We start from the raw sequence: 17,336 nt of genomic DNA on the forward strand, positions 1-17,336 counted from the left end.
GGCAACCGAAATTTGCGACAATAAGGAATAATCGCGACTATCGTGGAAAATCAATCGTGACTCGTTGCGATAAGTGGAACGAAAGGAACGATTCCAAACGCTGTTCGAAACGCGAGTGATCGTAAAAAAAATCTGCATACAGGTTAGAATGCGTTCTCCAGAAGCACACGGTGTCATTGATCCTGTTTCCCCTGGCTTTTTCTACACGGTGTTCCGTCGAACGCGAAACGCGATTTAATCGAGCACGCTGTCACGTCGAAAATATGGTATACATTGTTGCAAATATACGAACTGCAATGGAAACAACAGCGTCAATGATCTCACCTGTTGGTACGTTGCTCATTTCGCCGAATCGATGTACCTAGGCTGGTGTTCCTTTTCGCTCACACACAATTCACCACTCGTATATAATCACCGGAATAACAATAACGCGCACGTTTTACCGCGAGAACTTTCGAAACGATTACTGAGACGTGTTCACCGCTACCGAACCGAGATCGATTCCTTCCGAATCGCTTCTGAGGCACAGCCAGGCGGCCATATTGAAAACAGTTCGTGCGCCGCGCCATCGCGCAGCAGAGAAGGAACTAACAGGCGCGCAAAGTTTCCTTTGAATTTATGGCGGCACGGTAAGTTTTCTTCGACATTAATATCTATATTGAAACTGGGTCATTTCGGTCCAAAAACAAATGAAAAACACTTTCTTTTCGTGCAATTTACTTCTCTTTTAACCGTTACTAAGACAATGAATAATATTCTCAAGGAAATAATTAGTTTTATCGACAATATAATAGTTATATTTCTTAAGAAAGTGAAGAATGTACTTACCGGTACATAGAAAGTATCACTATTCTACTTTAATTTTAAGTAGCTCTAAATATTCGAGGAAAGATTAATAACGTTATATATTTAAACGAAGAAAGCAGAGATGTTTCTTTATAACATTTATTTCTAATATCTATATGTCTATGTACAGTTACATACACTCGTCTATGCAACGTAAATACAATAATATTCTACAGCATGAGAGCTCGATGATTCAGCTCTTACAAATATTATTGGCGCTTTTGAAGGAATATACCTATCATTCCTGTTTTTAAAGTTTAATAACAATTCACGTCCACGGCGAATAGCAGGACGATCGTTGTAATGTCGTGCGGGAGCATAAAGATGTTTTTTTGTTTATTGCGTAAAGGTCAATTCCTATATGTATCCAATACATACGTATTGTTCTGTTTGCGATAATACTGATGAATGCTAACTAACATTTGCATGATATCACTTCGTATACAGACAATAGCATACTGATATTTAATCAATGACATAGTACTACAATAGAAAACAGGGAAAGTCTGAACGAACAAATAAAATAAGTCTGTGAAATATGTCGACTTTATCTTCCAAGATAAATAAACCGAAACGAATGCAAATGTTATGAAACTTTCCTAAGTAAGTTGACAAGAATAATCAGGTATAGAAAATGGGAAAGGAACTCTGCAATTAGCTTAATACTTAATGGGATGTACATACTTCGAATACACATGTATATACATACATCTATTGATCGAATATCGGTTACGATGAATGTTCCTTAAGGTTTCTCGTGACGCGGGATCATCTACGAAGCAACACACTTAAATGATCTCGTACAGTAAATCTCGTGGGTCGTGGGTATCCGTGTGCTGTCAGAAACGACAAATGTACTTTATAACTTGTACTGGCCTAAATGTCCACATATTTTCGTTTAAACGAATTGTTACTAAACCGTGATCATTAATACGGTCGGACGATAGTTACACGTTAACGATAAGCCGAACTAAATTCTAAGTGTTACAAGTTACGCTGGCAGAGATTCGCAAATACGTACGGCTATACATTACTGAAGGAGCAGTTAGCATATTATTGTTTCGTATTGGCACCGTTGAGTATCAAATATCTTGCTCTATATTGTCTAGACTTCAATCGAGCGATCTAAATTGCGTTACTTAAAAACGAAACCATTTTACGATCACAATTGTCGCACTTAGAGCTAAACAAAAGTCTCTGAGTGAGTGGGTCGTTCCAAAAGTTTCGGGAACAACCGGAGCATAGAATCGATGCCATATCAATATGCAGAAGCAAAGTATAGTGTTGAGAATTATCGATAAAATTTTACGTTCGTTGTCCATTCGAATGGGGGCCCAGACTATTAAAATAATGCCTCGAAAAATATATTTACGATATTTATATAAAACTAGTCGTCTTTATGATTTTTCACTCGAAAAAAAGGTATTTGTAACAGCTTGTTTGTTAAAGAATTTTTGAATACGTAGAATGAAAAATAGAGACGTTTCGGACCGAGAGATTCCGAGAACTTTTGGAACAATCTTCGAGAACTAGAAAATATTGACTTGTACAAAGTCACAGTTTCTCGAAAAGCTACGAGCATCGAATGAGCTGACGAAAAACAGTTAACTGTTGCTATTATTGCTGGTTCGATGCGTGGTTGGGTGAAGTTTAATCGCGGTCTATCCGAGCTAATCGGGGCCCCTATAGCGTTCTCTTCGTGCGTAAAATTGGCCTAAATTATTATACTTAGATACAAGTGTATGATACAGTCGCTGTTATGTACAGAAACCTACGTCAAGCTAAAATGTCTCAATTATCCAGAGAAGTGGCTCCGGCCTCGCTTCGGTTCGGCCGGACTAAGTTTTTATAAAAATAGTATCAGAGGTGAATCTCGCGGCTACGCGTCTCGTAAAAACGAACATGTGAGAAAAGTTATGCGATCGCTGCGTACTCCCGTGCAGTCGTTTCGCCGCTTCGGGGGCTCTTTCTGTGTGTTTTCTTATAAAAAGTTTCACGATGATCGTTCCTCCGCGCTATGTACACCAAACATCGGCTAACGGATGGACTTTGTGCAAATTTTTATCTTCGCGCACGGTGGGACAAAATCCATCGAACGTGGCCGCAATATTTAATTATAAAATTCTCAAAATGTACCAGTGAATTTCTCTCGCATAAATTTCAACGTAAAAACAGCTTAAGAAAATACATAGAAAAAAAGAAGAAATAAATTACCTTCGAAGGAAACAGTAATGGAGGTAAAATTGATTGGTAACAGTGATTACCGAGAAGCAACTGTCATCGAAATGTTTAAATATTATTTTACACGCGTGATACCATATTTTTCTCGATATTAAATCGTACCTGTGTTCAAAATATTGGTGAATTGACTGAGTTTTGGCCACGTTTACGGAGCTCTGCCCAACTGTGCTATGGCGTGAACGCATTTGATGGTCTGGAGCTCCGCCATAGAAATAACGCGAGAAAGGCTCGCTCGCTGCCGGATTTTACGCATAGACATCGATCTCTAGGCTTTGGTTTATTTATTTATTTATTTAGTCTACGCTGTTGCGCGATATTCTTTGTCTAAGCTACGTGACAGCGACGAGTTTCGCGCGTGGACATCGCGTTTCGCTCGTCGTTGCTGAATTTCCGCTAAGTTACTCGGTTCGTGCTCGACCAACGAGCACCCCGAGTATGATTACTTATCTACACACGACTACGCACGTACGACCTGCATACGGAATTACCAACGAGGCGTAAGCTTGCTTTGTCTCGTTCCGCTGAAAAGAGTATTTAGCTACGAACGTACAGTACATCCCGGTTGTGTGAAGTAATTCCTCCCCGACCGGATGAAACAAAACCGTTCCCGCCGCGTCCTGGCCAAGAGCTATCGAATTTCGTCCAGGAATAAAAACGGAGATTTTTATAATTGACGTTCCATGGGAAGGTACTTTTATCAGATCAGACTTTTTAGAAGATATAATTTTAAATAGTGAAACGAAAAAAGGCTTAGAATAAAAGAAATAGGAAAATAATAACATATATGCAGCTGTATAAGAAGATAAATTGATGTAGAAACTTATGTGATTGTCTAGATTTTATAAAAACAAGACGAGTAGTAATTCTTTAAAAATAGAAAGTGGACTTTCTAACCTAATAGAAGTACATTTCCCAATAATTATCGTTCAGTACAGATAGCAAAGTTAATAAATTGCTATGTGTTTACTTTATAAGTTGTCCATTACTCGAACAAAATTTTGCCCAATTTTGTTTTGGACTAATCGTCTCAGAGGGCTCCGACTGGATTCGAAATTGGTACTCGCATTTCCTGGATATTTTCTCCCCTTTTTCGGTTTCTCTCATTTTTGGAATTATGCTTACACCTCGTACGAGCTGTTACGTTCTAATATTCATAGTTACAATAGTGACACAAACAACAAGATTTCTTTGGGATCGATTAGAAAATAGCGTTCGACCGACGATAAAGAATCGAAACAATAGGTTAAAGGGCGATCAGCTTTATTCTCTACGCGGTGTACCGACAATTTTGTACGAAAATCACTTCTCGCCAGGACATGCGAGCGCACAACCTTCTTGTCGTTTGTTATTTACCGTGATGAAACAAGGATCGTCGTGTTTATTAAAAAATGTCTTCCATGTTGGTGTAATTGCGGTCCCAGTATCCGCCTCGGTACAGCCAATTCTCTTGACCCGTGTACGGATTAATGCCTAATTGGAACCACCTGTGGTGCACGGAGCATTTACATATTGTATAATTTGTTATCTGCTATCTTGAAACACGAGAACACTCTTTATACGTAGCTTGACAACAAAGCAAAACGTAAATTCGACTCGCTAGGAAATGTTTCGGGCAAGCAGGCACTGTTTTCATGAAAACTTTTTACAAACGTTCACGTTGGTCCAACTCAAAAACTGAAATAGAAAATAACAGAACGTATTTTCGTGTTTCTTACCTGGGCGTCCATTCCTGACTTTTCTTGTGTTTCCGTGACTTGCGGTTGTCCCGTTGCTTCTCCTCGAGCCTCGTTTTTTCAGCTCCAGCCACCTCTAGATCTCCATTTTCCAATTTTCTAATGTCCGGCCTCAATCTAGAATCCGTCGGACATATAATTTTCTCCATTTCGGGTGTTATTTCGTTCAACGACATCGCGAACGTCGTGAACTGGTAATACTGAAAATTCGTTCGAACATATTAAACACGAAACTCGATGAACATAGTTGTTTCGTTGATTATATTCAACATACTCACGTCTGAACTACTGGCCGGTCTTGGAGCGGCTTCCCAAAGGGTGATGGATCCAGGAATATCGTCGATCGTTGGAGCGTCGTCTCCGTCTATACTTGCAGATGGATCGTCGATCGCGTCCTTAAACAAACACGCAAATTTGATATGAGTAATAATTTATTTAATTTTTACATCTTAGCTAGAAAACGAACATCTGTTTTATTAAAAATCCCAATGAAGAGCTATTGTGCTATGACATACATATTCCTTTTAGAATAGTTTACTAAAACTCCTTCAGCCTGAAATCCGTACGAACGAGAGACGTGGAACAGGCAGAATTTTAACGAACGACGATACATCTATCGGATTATAAAGATCTAATCCTGAGAATAAAATGTATTTCGTTTTCGAAATAATCACCTGTGAAAGTGGAGCAAGGTCCCGAATAGAGATCTACGTGCTACAGTAAAGGTGCTTGCAATTAGTAAAAACAAAAAAAATTAACATTTCAAGTCCCCTGCCGCGGTTTAATTATGAATAATTAATTGCTCTCTCCATGTATATTCAAAGAAGAAATTTCGTACAAATGGCGCGTTCCGGTTTAAAAAGATCGTGAAAGCTTCTTTTATTATTTCGTCGCTTTCAACTTTACCTTACATTTTTTACACGAGAATTTATATCTATTCGCGTGTCTAATTTTAGGGTAGGTTGTACTTCTGTTTTGTTTGACGAATGAAGTTAAATAAAAAGAAGATATCACTCTTGTACAGAATCATAAATTAATGAAAAATTCAAACATAAAAGAAGCAGTTACATACCTGATGGGACGGCTTGAAGGCTCCAACCCTGAGACTGTTAAGCTTCGCCAACACTTTTTTGGGCCCTGGACTACCCTGAGGACTCTTTGCTTCTCGTTTCACCTTTTCCAGAGCGTCTTCGTACTGCATAGGATCGCACACCTTCATCCTGTCCGTCCATCTTCCATAAAGGAACAACAGCTTCTTCTTACTGAGCAGAAAAAGTTTATTAATCGATGTTGGCTGTCTGTAGTCACACCATATTTGTCAACCAAACAAATAAACGACAGTGGTTTAATATTTTAGTGCAATTATATTTTTACATCGTGCTCCGCGAACCAGAAGAATTCATTATTCTCGAGCAAAAGAAAAATACACATCGTTTTGAATTTTCACGTCATGCTGTACGTTGTGCAAGTGATTACAAACTGTTACCAGCTTACTCTTGATCCGTTATAAATCCTTCGACTCGATGAAGGTCCTTCCCGTTGCAGCTGCCACCCTTGAAGGAAAGAGTCGCCTTGTAATTTGCGCCGCCATATTGTTTGATCTCGATACAGCCGAGCTGTTCCATCCATAATTGGCCTACTAGCACGTTATGAAGTATACAGTTGACGTTCTGCCAAGTATACGCTTCCTTCCATCTGTGATTAAACGTACGCCATTACGTTTAATGACTGTTTCTTCTCGGTTTTCGAGTGTTTACGATACGGATGGAGATTAAAACGCAACGCAAGCAATATCCGGCGCACTCACTTGGGAAGTTCGACGGTGACGATGCCTTTTGGATGTATCTCGATCGATTTGCCCCAGAATTTTAGTTTTGGATGTATAGTGCCGTGGAACACGAAGTCCTCGTTGTCGGCGTGGAAAGCTGACACCGGTGGATGGTGCGATACTTGCTCGCAAATTATTCTGAAGCAAGGATTATCGCATCGTACGTAATTAATTCTTTAAAACGTCTCAGGCTCTCACACACCGAATTCTGATATTATTTATTAACCCTCTTGCTATTCGACGATTTTTAGGGTGGCTGATTACGAACCCAGAATTGAAAATAACAAATTGAAAAACACTTCTCTTAATCTTTCCTTAATTCTCAATTTATTAAGAGCAACGATTTCATCGGTAATTTAACTTTCCCGCTCGAATGTTGCTTCTGTAAAGTCTTAATCCCCCAGGAGAAGTTCGATTCATATATTTAACGAGAAAACTTCGCCAAGGAATATCGACAGTATCAATAGTGAGTTTATCAATAGGATATTCGAGTTGATAAGAAAATTGATTTCCAGTTTTTTAATTTGAAAGATACTCTGCGACAGCTCGATAACTCGTACGCTTCGATGCTTACCGGAAGTCCTCGCGCTCCAGCTCGTACGTTTCGCCAAGTATCGGATTGAAGGGTTTGCCAAGCCTTTTCCAGTTTGAGGCCAAAGCGCTCACGGCGAAAGCAGCAACGTACTGCAACGTCGACGATGTAGATTTGCTATCGTTCCGATATACTGGATGTTCTGTGTAAAAATCTACTCGTCTCACCTGTATCCTACCGATCGGAGATTCTTCTTGGGCTGCTTGCTTGAGCAGTTTAGCGTACTCCATGTATTCGGCGACCCGTTGGAGGAAGGAAAGTGGTTCGTTGAAGACGACCGGCATGGTGATTTTGCTCAGATCTTTGCCCAGTGACAGCACTGAACAGAGATTTACTTCCGAGTGACCGGGAACTGGTAACGTTGTTCTTAAAAAATAAATTATCTGACGTTACAATCGTGCAGGAGGCTTTTGAATCATAGACTGATTAGACTATATTACAGTGTGGGTCGTTTAGGTCACTCGACAGGGACGTTTGTGATCGATAAATCCATTGATAAATGAAAATCAAGTTTCCTTGGTAACGTTCGAACCATGATAAGACAACAAATCATAATATTGACATGTCGAAAACAATTATTAGTTTAAACTTACAAAGGGCCCCGATAATCCACTTAAGGGTCGATGAAACAAGAAAGTATCGACAATGTACGATACATATAGGTTTCAATAGCAGCGAGAAGATCGACAAAGGAGTGGAATATACCCCCATTAGTCGTAACATGTTCCTCTTTGTCGCGGAAGAGCGACAAGAGACATGCTGTGACGAGGAAATAAAATAGGACGCTCTTAGCCGGCAGGAAAATGTCTCCGGCCAAAAGAAACCATAGTAATACTGCATTTCGCACTAAGAATATTATTTGTTACACAGAATGGAAATTTGTTTAATATGCGAAGGTTAAAATTCATTAAGAAAGTGTACGCAAAATAAAAGAGACATTTTAAAAATTCTCTCGCGACAAGACTTTCTGCCCAGATTTTACTCTTTTACATTTTTCTTATAAAGATATTTTTTAAACGTCCCAAGTTTATTCACCGGTACGACGTGTCCAGCATGCTTATCCTGACTCAGACATGGTTTCATTAATTGTTTGATCGATATCTTCAAACTAATTATATTCTAAGTGGTCCCTGGCCTCTTTTGATCTCTAAGAAGTCCTGATACCAGTTACAACGACAATGTTAGCTCTTATAAATTGAAACGTCGCTTTAAAATTTGATCGTTTCCATTATTTATTGAACGGTATATACTACACCACTGGTCCAATATAGAAAACCGTTTTTAATTTTTAATATTTCCCGCGTATTATCTGACATATTTTGAGAAATTAAATTACAAATGTGTAATTTGTATTTTTTTAAAAATATGTAATTGTCCACGTACGACTGAAAATGTGTGAAGTGGATCGTAGGAAGTGTAAAAGCATGGAATGATAGTAGAGAGAAAACACAAAGGAAGTAACATACAAAGAGGAAAGAGAGAGTCAAGCAAGGTAAAATTAGACAGTCAAAGTGTAAAGGTTGATTGCTTGTTATATGTGTACAACAACGAGGATGGCGTTTAAACCAAGGATGGAGAAGCTTTTAGCATCGGAAGGCCGCATATCACTTCACGAATTTCACCTAAGGCCGCACACATCGCGTGCAACAAATTCTGTCGTAGCTATAAACGGACTAATATCTTTTCAGGAAATAACACAAGAGTGAATGGAACCAAATTAATTAATTATTAATTATTTTAAAATAGGAAGTAATTAATTAAAGTTGTCTATATCCTTTACTTGACAAGCTTTCAAGTAAAATTCTACTCAATTTACACTTCGTGTTATTTGTAATTTGCCTATTGCAGTCGTTAGAAATTACTGGGTTTGCTTTGAAAATTGAGTATAAATATGCGAGTCCCCATGTAGTGTAGTTAAATCTGGGTCTATTTTCATACTGATTTCTCTTTCACAGTTCGCTTGCAAGCTTCAAAGGATGTGTGGAAGGAATCGATCAGATTCCAGCGTTTATTAGCCTCGTTTCTCTGCTTCATTAATCTGTCAATACCATCGAATTTCTCGTGAAGAATTTACCAATTATTAATATACAATGGAATAGAGCTTTTTAAATTATACCGCGTAATTTTATAGACAACATTGTACAAGAGTTTGATGTTCCGTGTACGAACGTTGAGCCAGACACGACTCAGTCATTTTCAAAAGCCATTAAACTCGCGTAAGGTACGCAATAACGTTTAAAACCGAGCACAACAAGAAGTTAACGCGTATACACATGAAAGTACAAAGTAGATCGTAATCGATTGCCCTATAAACGAGCCATTCCGGCAATAATACTTAATGGAAATCAATAAATCAGCCACGATCTGGCCGGACACAGTCACCAATTACGTCATTTATGTCAGTGACATAAACGTATGCTATTCTCAACCAACGTGCTCGCGAGAAAGCCTTAAATGCAATTGTTCTCCGTTAAACGTACAAATGATAATGCTTGTAATTGTCTCCTTTTACTGTGTGTAAACATTGTTGAACGAAACTTCTCTAATTACAACATGTTTACACTTCTCTTCCTCGCGATAAATTTACGTTTTCCGCCCAAGTTTTGCTAACTAATAATTATTTTACAAGTAACTTCGGTGAAACTGTGAGTGTACGATGTAAAACATATCGGGGAAGATGATTTTTGAAACTATAAATGGTCAACTACTATCTGTGCTATATACTACTATAGAAATTAATTCGTTTCGATGTTGTGTATCTGTACGTATGTATGTACGTTTGTATAGGATAAACTCGAGAACCAGTGGACCGATTTAGATTAAACTTTCATTGTTATATAGCTTATCTTCTAGTTTGAATATTGGCTATCTGCCATTACGAAAATAAAAACGAAATCTGCATATTTTCTTGTCATTTCCAAATTGCTAAAGGTTCGCTTTATCTACGTACTGTACATACATATACATTTTTTTAGTTTCTAAATCTAAAAATCATAAGTTTAATTCCATATTCGAATGAAAAACTACGTTAACTCTAGGAATGGCTGAATCGTAAACCAAGGGGAGAACTCCTCGAGCCCACCTACGTTTCCCATACTCGTAACTGGCAAATAATCGTCAAACACAAGTATTTTAAGAGTAATAAACATGAATAATAATTTATCAGTTTACTATTGTACCTAAGAGCATATTTAAACACCTTCCTACGCTAAATACATTTATTAATTGTGTTGTACATCTCGAAATTATTTACTTCAATCCTTTTCAATCCGTCTTATATCACTGTTCTACGTTAATTAGGCTATTTTTAAATGTGAAAGTATCTTGTACTATCTCACTAAATATTTACGAAAATCTGTAGGTAGCATCGATAGTAGAGAGCATTGAGCCACATACTTGAAAGTGGATCACCAGACTGTGCCTCGGAGGCATACTCGGAGTGCAAAGGGTTCAAATATTATCGTACACTGCGCTCCTGTCGGATTCGGAAATAATCTTCTCCCCAGAATACACGAGTGCCCGTGTAGAACGAGTCTTCGTATCGAAAACGACTGTCTAGATTAAATAAAAAATTCAATAAAAAATATTTTGGAAATATTTATCGTCGGATGAGCTCAACAAGACCCCCCTTGGTCTTCCTAGGGCTCTGTTCTAACAACTTGCAGAAGAAAACACTACGCGTACGGTCGCAACTGCAGGCAAAAGCTAATACAAAGTACATCATCATGCTGTACGTCTCAAAATTTAATCGATAAATTTTCGTATCACTGTACACGCGTGTTTTCGAAACGATTAAACCCGAACTAATCTCTCCTTCTCCCAACGAGTCCAAACAACGTTTCAAAAATATTCAAAGTAAACATCGTATTTAAAAAAAAAACATATTCAACAAGCCTCCCCTTGGTCTTCCTAGGCCGAAATGCTGAATGCTGATCTAATAGCTTGCATAAGAAAACACCATTCACAGAATAAAAAACTGCGGGCAAAAGCTAATATAAAATACGTCTAAACGTGTTACCAACCGGTTCGAAAGGGTTAAGTCTGGACCGATCTGTCCTTCTTCCTACAATACACGAGTACTTATATAGAACAGATTTGGACAACGACTGTCTGGGAGTAAATGTTCCGAACGAGGATAGCTAAAATGTCACGGTACCACGCACCTGTAGGGGCTCTGTATCCTTTCGTTGGCCATCATACGAGTCTGTCGTTGTGATCGAGCTCCCTTATCGCTGGATGCGTCTCGTCGCGTCCTCTTCTGGTCCACCCTCCCTCGACGACGACGTCTCGGCGTCCAACGACATCCGGCGATCGCACGCCGCGTCTCTCGAGGGCTTTTCCTTTTTCCGCGTGTACCCTCTGCACGTGAAACTGAACAGGTACCGACCACGAACGAACGAAGATCAAGGATGACAGGGTAGGGAAGGGAGGGGGAGGGGATAATGAACGCACGAAAAACGTTACTCGCGTTCTCCGAAACGGTTCGTACGATTATCACCGCGACATCGTTCCGCGATCGGGGTGGAAATTGGCTGCGGATGGATCGTCTCGAGGTCTCGACATGCGCGAGCAAACGGTCCGCGTCGGTTCTTCCGGAACTCGCGATCAGCTGTACACCCGGAGGAGACTGCACGTTGAGCGTGCGGGCGTGACGGGGCCTCCTGCGCACCCTCTTGCTCCTCTCTGCGTCTTCCTCGCGCCCTCTTGGACGCCAACCCTCACAGGGCGCAACCGTCTCTCTCTGTTCGCGCCTGAGCTCTCTGGAAAATATCAATAAATTCGAGCATGGTTACTGTGACCAGAGCCGGCTTTACGTGGATGCATCGGGGCGCTTCGAAAGAGAAGAAGAAAAACGTAATATTTAATTATGAAAACGTGTTTGCGTTACGAGGCCACGGTCGCGGGGCCGAATAATCGACGAAGGAGGGCGGTGGAAAATATTTGGCACGCGCTGGCCACTGAAATTTTCAGAATGCAGCGTTCCGCGGGTCCTCGAGAGAATTTCGGAAATTTTGTTTGAGAAACAATGCCGGGGAATCGTTGGTTTCGAATGTAAATATTTCGCCATTTTCTGGATTAAAATATTGCATGGAAAGGAAAATGATAAATTGGAATTATAGATAACGATGCACGTGTTTGGGATTGTTGGTGATTCATTTTTACGAGACACGTGAAGTTAAATACCAAGCGCTTTTCCATTACGGAATTCAAGTGGGACTTTCTCGTATCAGATATTCAAGAAGGATGCTGTTACAATGGTCCATAGAATAGCAAACAAGCTTTTACATGAATTTCAAATGAGGAAAGTCTAGTTGTTTACTCCAGTAAACTTACAATAACATACGCGAATAACACTATCTCACCGATTAGTCCCAATTATTCCAGAAGAAAGTAAGTTTAGAAAGAAAGATCTTTTAACAAAACAATATTTTCAGTTGTTTACTTCAAGTACCCCAAAATGGAGCTTCATCTTGCTACAACCCTTAAATTATTTTCAATGCTATCGAGACACGATAAAGTTTTTGATGCGAAATGAGGGGGATTCCAATTAGGCTCCATCGAGATTAGGAGTCATTTCCTGTCTGTTTCAACTCGTAATTAGCATCGACCCTGACAGTGGCCTGTGGCGCGCATCTTCCATTGGTCCCGCCTTCCAATTGGTCGCGACAAAAGTCCCGCAAGCGCAGTACTAACGAAACCGTTCCGTAACCGTCGTGCTTCCCCAGATTTGAATTTTCATCGTCGCGACTGAGGTTGCTCTTTGTTTTCCGTCGCGACTGTCCTCTCCCCTTTCCCACCCCCGCTTTGATGGTCAATTAATTCAAGTAACTAGGATAGTTTGCACAGCGACGGTTACCGGGAGGGCAATTACCCGGACGGGCATCGATAGAATCCCCGGTTGGGACGAAGTACACGTTGTTTTGGAATTATAATGAAATTCTATTTCGTGCCCGAACCGTGGCAACCTTTATCGACCGACATGCCCACCTACGTACGCGTTTACGAGGCTGACAAGATTGATGCACCGCGTAATCGATGAAGTAATCACGTTGTTAACGTCATGCCGCGTAACTGTAACTCGATTTTGATCAGTTTGGAGAGCATCGTGTAATAGGGCCGTCGTTCCGAGGCGAAGCTCCCTCCCCGTCCCGATATTTCCCCTTGTAAATATATCTTCCGTGCCTGGCGTCTATTTCGTCGGACAATAGCACGCGAGAAAGCTCTCACCGCGGTTTCAATGGAGTATGTACGGCGCACGTTAATTAAATTCGTTCTCTGCATTCACGGTACGGTCACGTTTGCGTACCCGTCGCAACAAAAATCCTTATGCTACGCGTGCCACTCGACAATAGGGTTGGAAATATTAGTATTATATATTTGAAACAATTTTCATCATCTCTCATAATTCGAGAGTTACATAAGTATAAATAAATTGGATGAACGTGATACATAAAGTGGTTATATGAATCTGAAATCCTCTTTCATCGATTTATTTATATATTTTTTCTTTTATATAGAATGCAGGATGCTTTAGTCGTCAAATTCAACAATCTATAACAACACGAGCTTTAAATGAGGTTGGATTTGAATAACAACGCTTCAGCTGCACCTTGACCCTTACAAAATTTTTACGTATACTGCTTGTTTCGTTTGCTTTTTCATTTTCTACTTCAACTCTGACATTTTGTGTAATAAAGATAGTAAATAAATAAAAAATGTCCTTGACGGCGGACGGTACCTGTTGGTATCCTTTCAAGGTAACTCGAAGATCGTAATGAAAATATCGAAAACACATAAAAGCAAAGAAGCATACCAAATTTAATCTGATCGCCTCGAAGGATTAGCTGAACCATGTCATCTGTGATAAACAAAATTTCGTTCAGTCCACTAACATCAAAAATAATACAGAAGGATGGGACACGCGATTCTTCCTGTATCTTAATAAGTGATAGAAATTTTAAATTAAATAGCTTATTAGAACATTTTAAGAAACGTAATTTTGTTCACTTGTAATATTTTAACCACTGCGATAAATTTCACCTTTCAAATAAGTATAAAAATACTACGTGAAATCTATTTCTTTCGAAACATCGTTGGTTACGTTTAGGAAACTCGCAATCGAGTTTTATCTATATGGAAAATTGTCGACCTTCGTGACCCATTTTTCCCCAAACCAATAAAGGGATTTCAATTTTATCCAAATATTCAACCGGTAGTAATAAGTAAATTGGCTACACGACACGTTCAAAAAGTGATATTACGAACAATAATTTTTGTTCTCCAAACGTGGGTGTTAATCTCAAAATTCGTAATTTAGTACTTTCGCTATCTTCCTGAGATTCACCACACAAAGTTTCATAAAGTTTGCTTTTTTAGACCCTGGGAAAATGGGTCAAAGTAAATGAAAAATGCAGATTTACAGAAGAGCCATTTTTCTGAGAAGCGGAATTCATTAATACCTCTTACTTCGCTGACGGCACTTAATCTTTGAACTAACATTCATGCTCTTCCGGTGCTCAGAATTAAAAAAAATTCTACGAAACTATGTAAAACGATATATATTATTAGAATTGACAATAAAAAGAAAAGACCATTTTGATCCTTCCTAAAATCGTACTCGATAAAAATGCAGGTTAATTCATAACATTCGTTCTGAAAATACAAATTGACATTTAAAGCTGAAAAAATTGACACCGAGTAAAAATTTCATTTCGCAAAATATCCGATGCTTAAAGTCGTACATTTACGTATATCTTCAAAACTGGAAAAAAGTATTCAGACATTCTGCCTCGAGCGTACCACCCTACATAACGAAGAAACGTTTGATTTATTGCACGCGCTACACGGTTTAATACATTCGCTGATAATATTGCTCGCAAAGTAAGGGGGAAATCGTAGATCATTCAGCGAGTTTCATTTCGAAGTCACCTTATTCCGTCCGCAAATTCCTGAGATTACACCGTAATCATCTCGCAGCCGGCTAATTAGCGCGGATTAATGGCTGCGCGCTAGTTCGACGTGCATGAAGGCAATACATCGAAATAAGAATGAACCGAATCTCTCTATTGATTCACCTGGAAACCAAATCGATAGCCGTACGAGGCACAGGGGCTCACTTCGTTACAGATCGGCCAACTTTCGTCGGATCGACGGAGTGACGGGCCGTGTTCGTCGGTCGCGCAAGGTGAATCCGCGATTGAAAAATTCGCCAGTACAGGCTCTCGTCATCGTCGCGAGCCACTTCCTGCAGCCTCAATCTCAAATCTTCTGTAGACCTTACTCGTGAGTAACTCGTGCAACTGTGAAAATAAAAATTTAATCAACCAGTCGCATTATTTCGCCGGAGTAGTTTAAAACGTAGAATGTTCCAAGTACGTACCTATGTGTTCTCGACTACGTTCGAAGCCTATAATTTCGTTCGAGGATAGTTTTACAAAGTGAAATCGCGGCGGTCAAATTTCCATGAAGATTTAACAATTTTATCAGGCTGACGGAATATAATCGTTCCATTTCGCGGAAAGTAAAAACACGTGGTCGACGAAGAGGGACACGGTTGTTAATGGCGGGCGTCGTTTGTTTTATTGTTTTTCGAGTCATGATCCCACGCAAAGTCTGAATATAGATATAAAGTGCTCCGAAATAATATTACTATTTGTCAACTCATTCCTGGTTCATAAGGATTTGTTAGCTTCGAGTCGAAACACTTGTAGAATGTTATTGATTTCTTCGAGAGTTCGGAGTGTTTTGCCATTCAAATGGTTTCGCGGTGATCCGAATAAACGTTGGTGGGATGGTCGAAGAAAAGAATCTTCTTGACAAGGAAACGCGTATCGACACTTTGCCCGATTTGTTTTTCCAAGCAGTGTGCTTTGAAACTATTTTAAGACGGTTTCAACGATGGGTCTCTCGAGATCTATTGAATTCTTTAGCTCTCGAATTTGGTATTCGACGGTTTAAAGAAATTTCTGATGTAACGACGTATTGCGACACTTTTTAGCGAATAACTAATGGAAGTTATCGAATAAGGAAAGATTTCAAATTTGTCTAATTCCAGTACAAAATTTGGCACGAACTTTAGTATCGCTTTGGTATCGAATTGCTTGAATATCGTATATATCGTATCTGTAAGCTGCAGTCACGAAGCGAAAACGTTAAATATCTTTGATAGACGCGCTCATAGGAAATCAATAGTTCTATGTCTCTCCACAGTTGCATGTCACGATGTCTGATCAGATCCAGGAAGGAAAGGAAACGATCGCGGACACAGCGATAACGAAAGAGGAAAATGACGCGGAACGTCAGGAAGAACAAGAGTCACCGCCGGAAGGGGAGCCGGAGAAGAAATCGCGCGCCAGGAAGTACCTCACCAAACACATGAAAATGTATCCAGAATTGTACAGAAGCGACGTTTCGATCCACCCGAGTTACACGGGCCTTACGAATCTGCCCTAGTAAGAATAATTTCATCCTTTTCATCGACGTCCTTGCACAAATTTTCCAGTCAGTGGCACAACTAACGTATATTCAATATATAACGCGATTTCAACGTTACTCGAGGCTAAAAATATGACAAAAAAGAGATAGAAAGGCTTTCGATCTAACACAAGTCTGGCATGGGTGCTCTAAATGATCCTAAATTTGAACAATGACCCTGAGAATCGTTGGTTATGCCACTCTGTGTTTGGTCTGCACCGCGACTGATCGTCGAATGGCACAATTTTGTTAAAAGTTACGTGATCTGCCGTCGTCGCGTGCAAAGAATCAAGAAGCAGATCAGGCGCCAGCTGAACCGCGATGTTATACATTTCGCGATGATGCAGATGTTCGCCATCGATGGCGTCAGAATCGATCGTGTCTTCAGCGTCGGGATGCCACCGAAGACATTGATCGTCCCCGATTTGCTAACCGCGAACGAGAGACGTCGCATCAACGAACTCTTCCCGACGCATAATGCATGAATTTCGTCGTGCTTGTAAAACGATTGTATCGACGCACGAACGAATAAAGTCACATTTATACGTTGCATAAAACTGTATTGGTCTATTTCTTATCCGCGAAAGTTACGCGCGCGAAAGAAAACAAACTCGATCCGACA

General features: G+C 39.8%; 2 protein-coding genes across 4 annotated transcripts; one reads left to right on the forward strand and one right to left on the reverse strand.

The window, feature by feature from the left end:
- Positions 1 to 597: 597 nt before the first annotated feature.
- On the forward strand, positions 598 to 17,218 carry LOC143351480 (uncharacterized). Of its 2 annotated transcripts, none has more exons than XM_076783006.1 (3): positions 598 to 629; positions 16,451 to 16,692; positions 16,971 to 17,218. In XM_076783006.1, exons 2-3 carry the CDS (start codon positions 16,463 to 16,465, stop codon positions 17,197 to 17,199), a joined length of 459 nt encoding a protein of 152 aa, XP_076639121.1. In that variant the 5' UTR covers positions 598 to 629; positions 16,451 to 16,462; the 3' UTR covers positions 17,200 to 17,218. The 2 variants fall into 2 exon arrangements, with proteins under 2 accessions (XP_076639121.1, XP_076639120.1); XM_076783005.1 differs by lacking the exon at positions 598 to 629 and adding an exon at positions 15,420 to 15,523.
- LOC143349917 (oxysterol-binding protein-related protein 2) lies at positions 930 to 11,911 on the reverse strand. 2 transcript variants are annotated; one of them, XM_076781583.1, is made up of 10 exons: positions 11,404 to 11,911; positions 11,263 to 11,303; positions 7,408 to 7,606; positions 7,223 to 7,332; positions 6,628 to 6,786; positions 6,315 to 6,515; positions 5,893 to 6,082; positions 5,099 to 5,215; positions 4,803 to 5,020; positions 930 to 4,571 (listed from the first exon to the last, which is right to left on the reverse strand). In XM_076781583.1, exons 3-10 carry the CDS (start codon positions 7,522 to 7,524, stop codon positions 4,469 to 4,471), a joined length of 1,215 nt encoding a protein of 404 aa, XP_076637698.1. In that variant the 5' UTR covers positions 7,525 to 7,606; positions 11,263 to 11,303; positions 11,404 to 11,911; the 3' UTR covers positions 930 to 4,468. The 2 variants fall into 2 exon arrangements, with proteins under 2 accessions (XP_076637698.1, XP_076637690.1); XM_076781575.1 differs by lacking the exon at positions 11,263 to 11,303 and having other exon boundaries at positions 11,404 to 11,906.
- Positions 17,219 to 17,336: the final 118 nt, after the last annotated feature.

The sequence above is a fragment of the Colletes latitarsis genome, chromosome 2 (assembly GCF_051014445.1).
Source record: "Colletes latitarsis isolate SP2378_abdomen chromosome 2, iyColLati1, whole genome shotgun sequence".
Taxonomy (NCBI): domain Eukaryota; kingdom Metazoa; phylum Arthropoda; class Insecta; order Hymenoptera; family Colletidae; genus Colletes; species Colletes latitarsis.

Bases quoted from the DNA above. Each gene is read 5' to 3' on its own strand.
- LOC143351480 (XM_076783006.1), top strand. From the start codon at position 16,463: ATGTCTGATCAGATCCAGGAAGGAAAGGAAACGATCGCGGACACAGCG. The intron at 16,693-16,970 runs GTAAGAATAATT...TTTTGTTAAAAG, and splicing joins GGCCTTACGAATCTGCCCTA to TTACGTGATCTGCCGTCGTC.
- LOC143349917 (XM_076781575.1), bottom strand. From the start codon at position 11,438: ATGATGGCCAACGAAAGGATACAGAGCCCCTACAG. The intron at 7,607-11,403 runs GTGCGTGGTACC...TTATTTTTTAAG, and splicing joins AGGATACAGAGCCCCTACAG to AACAACGTTACCAGTTCCCG. The intron at 6,516-6,627 runs GTGAGTGCGCCG...GTTTAATCACAG, and splicing joins GTCACCGTCGAACTTCCCAA to ATGGAAGGAAGCGTATACTT.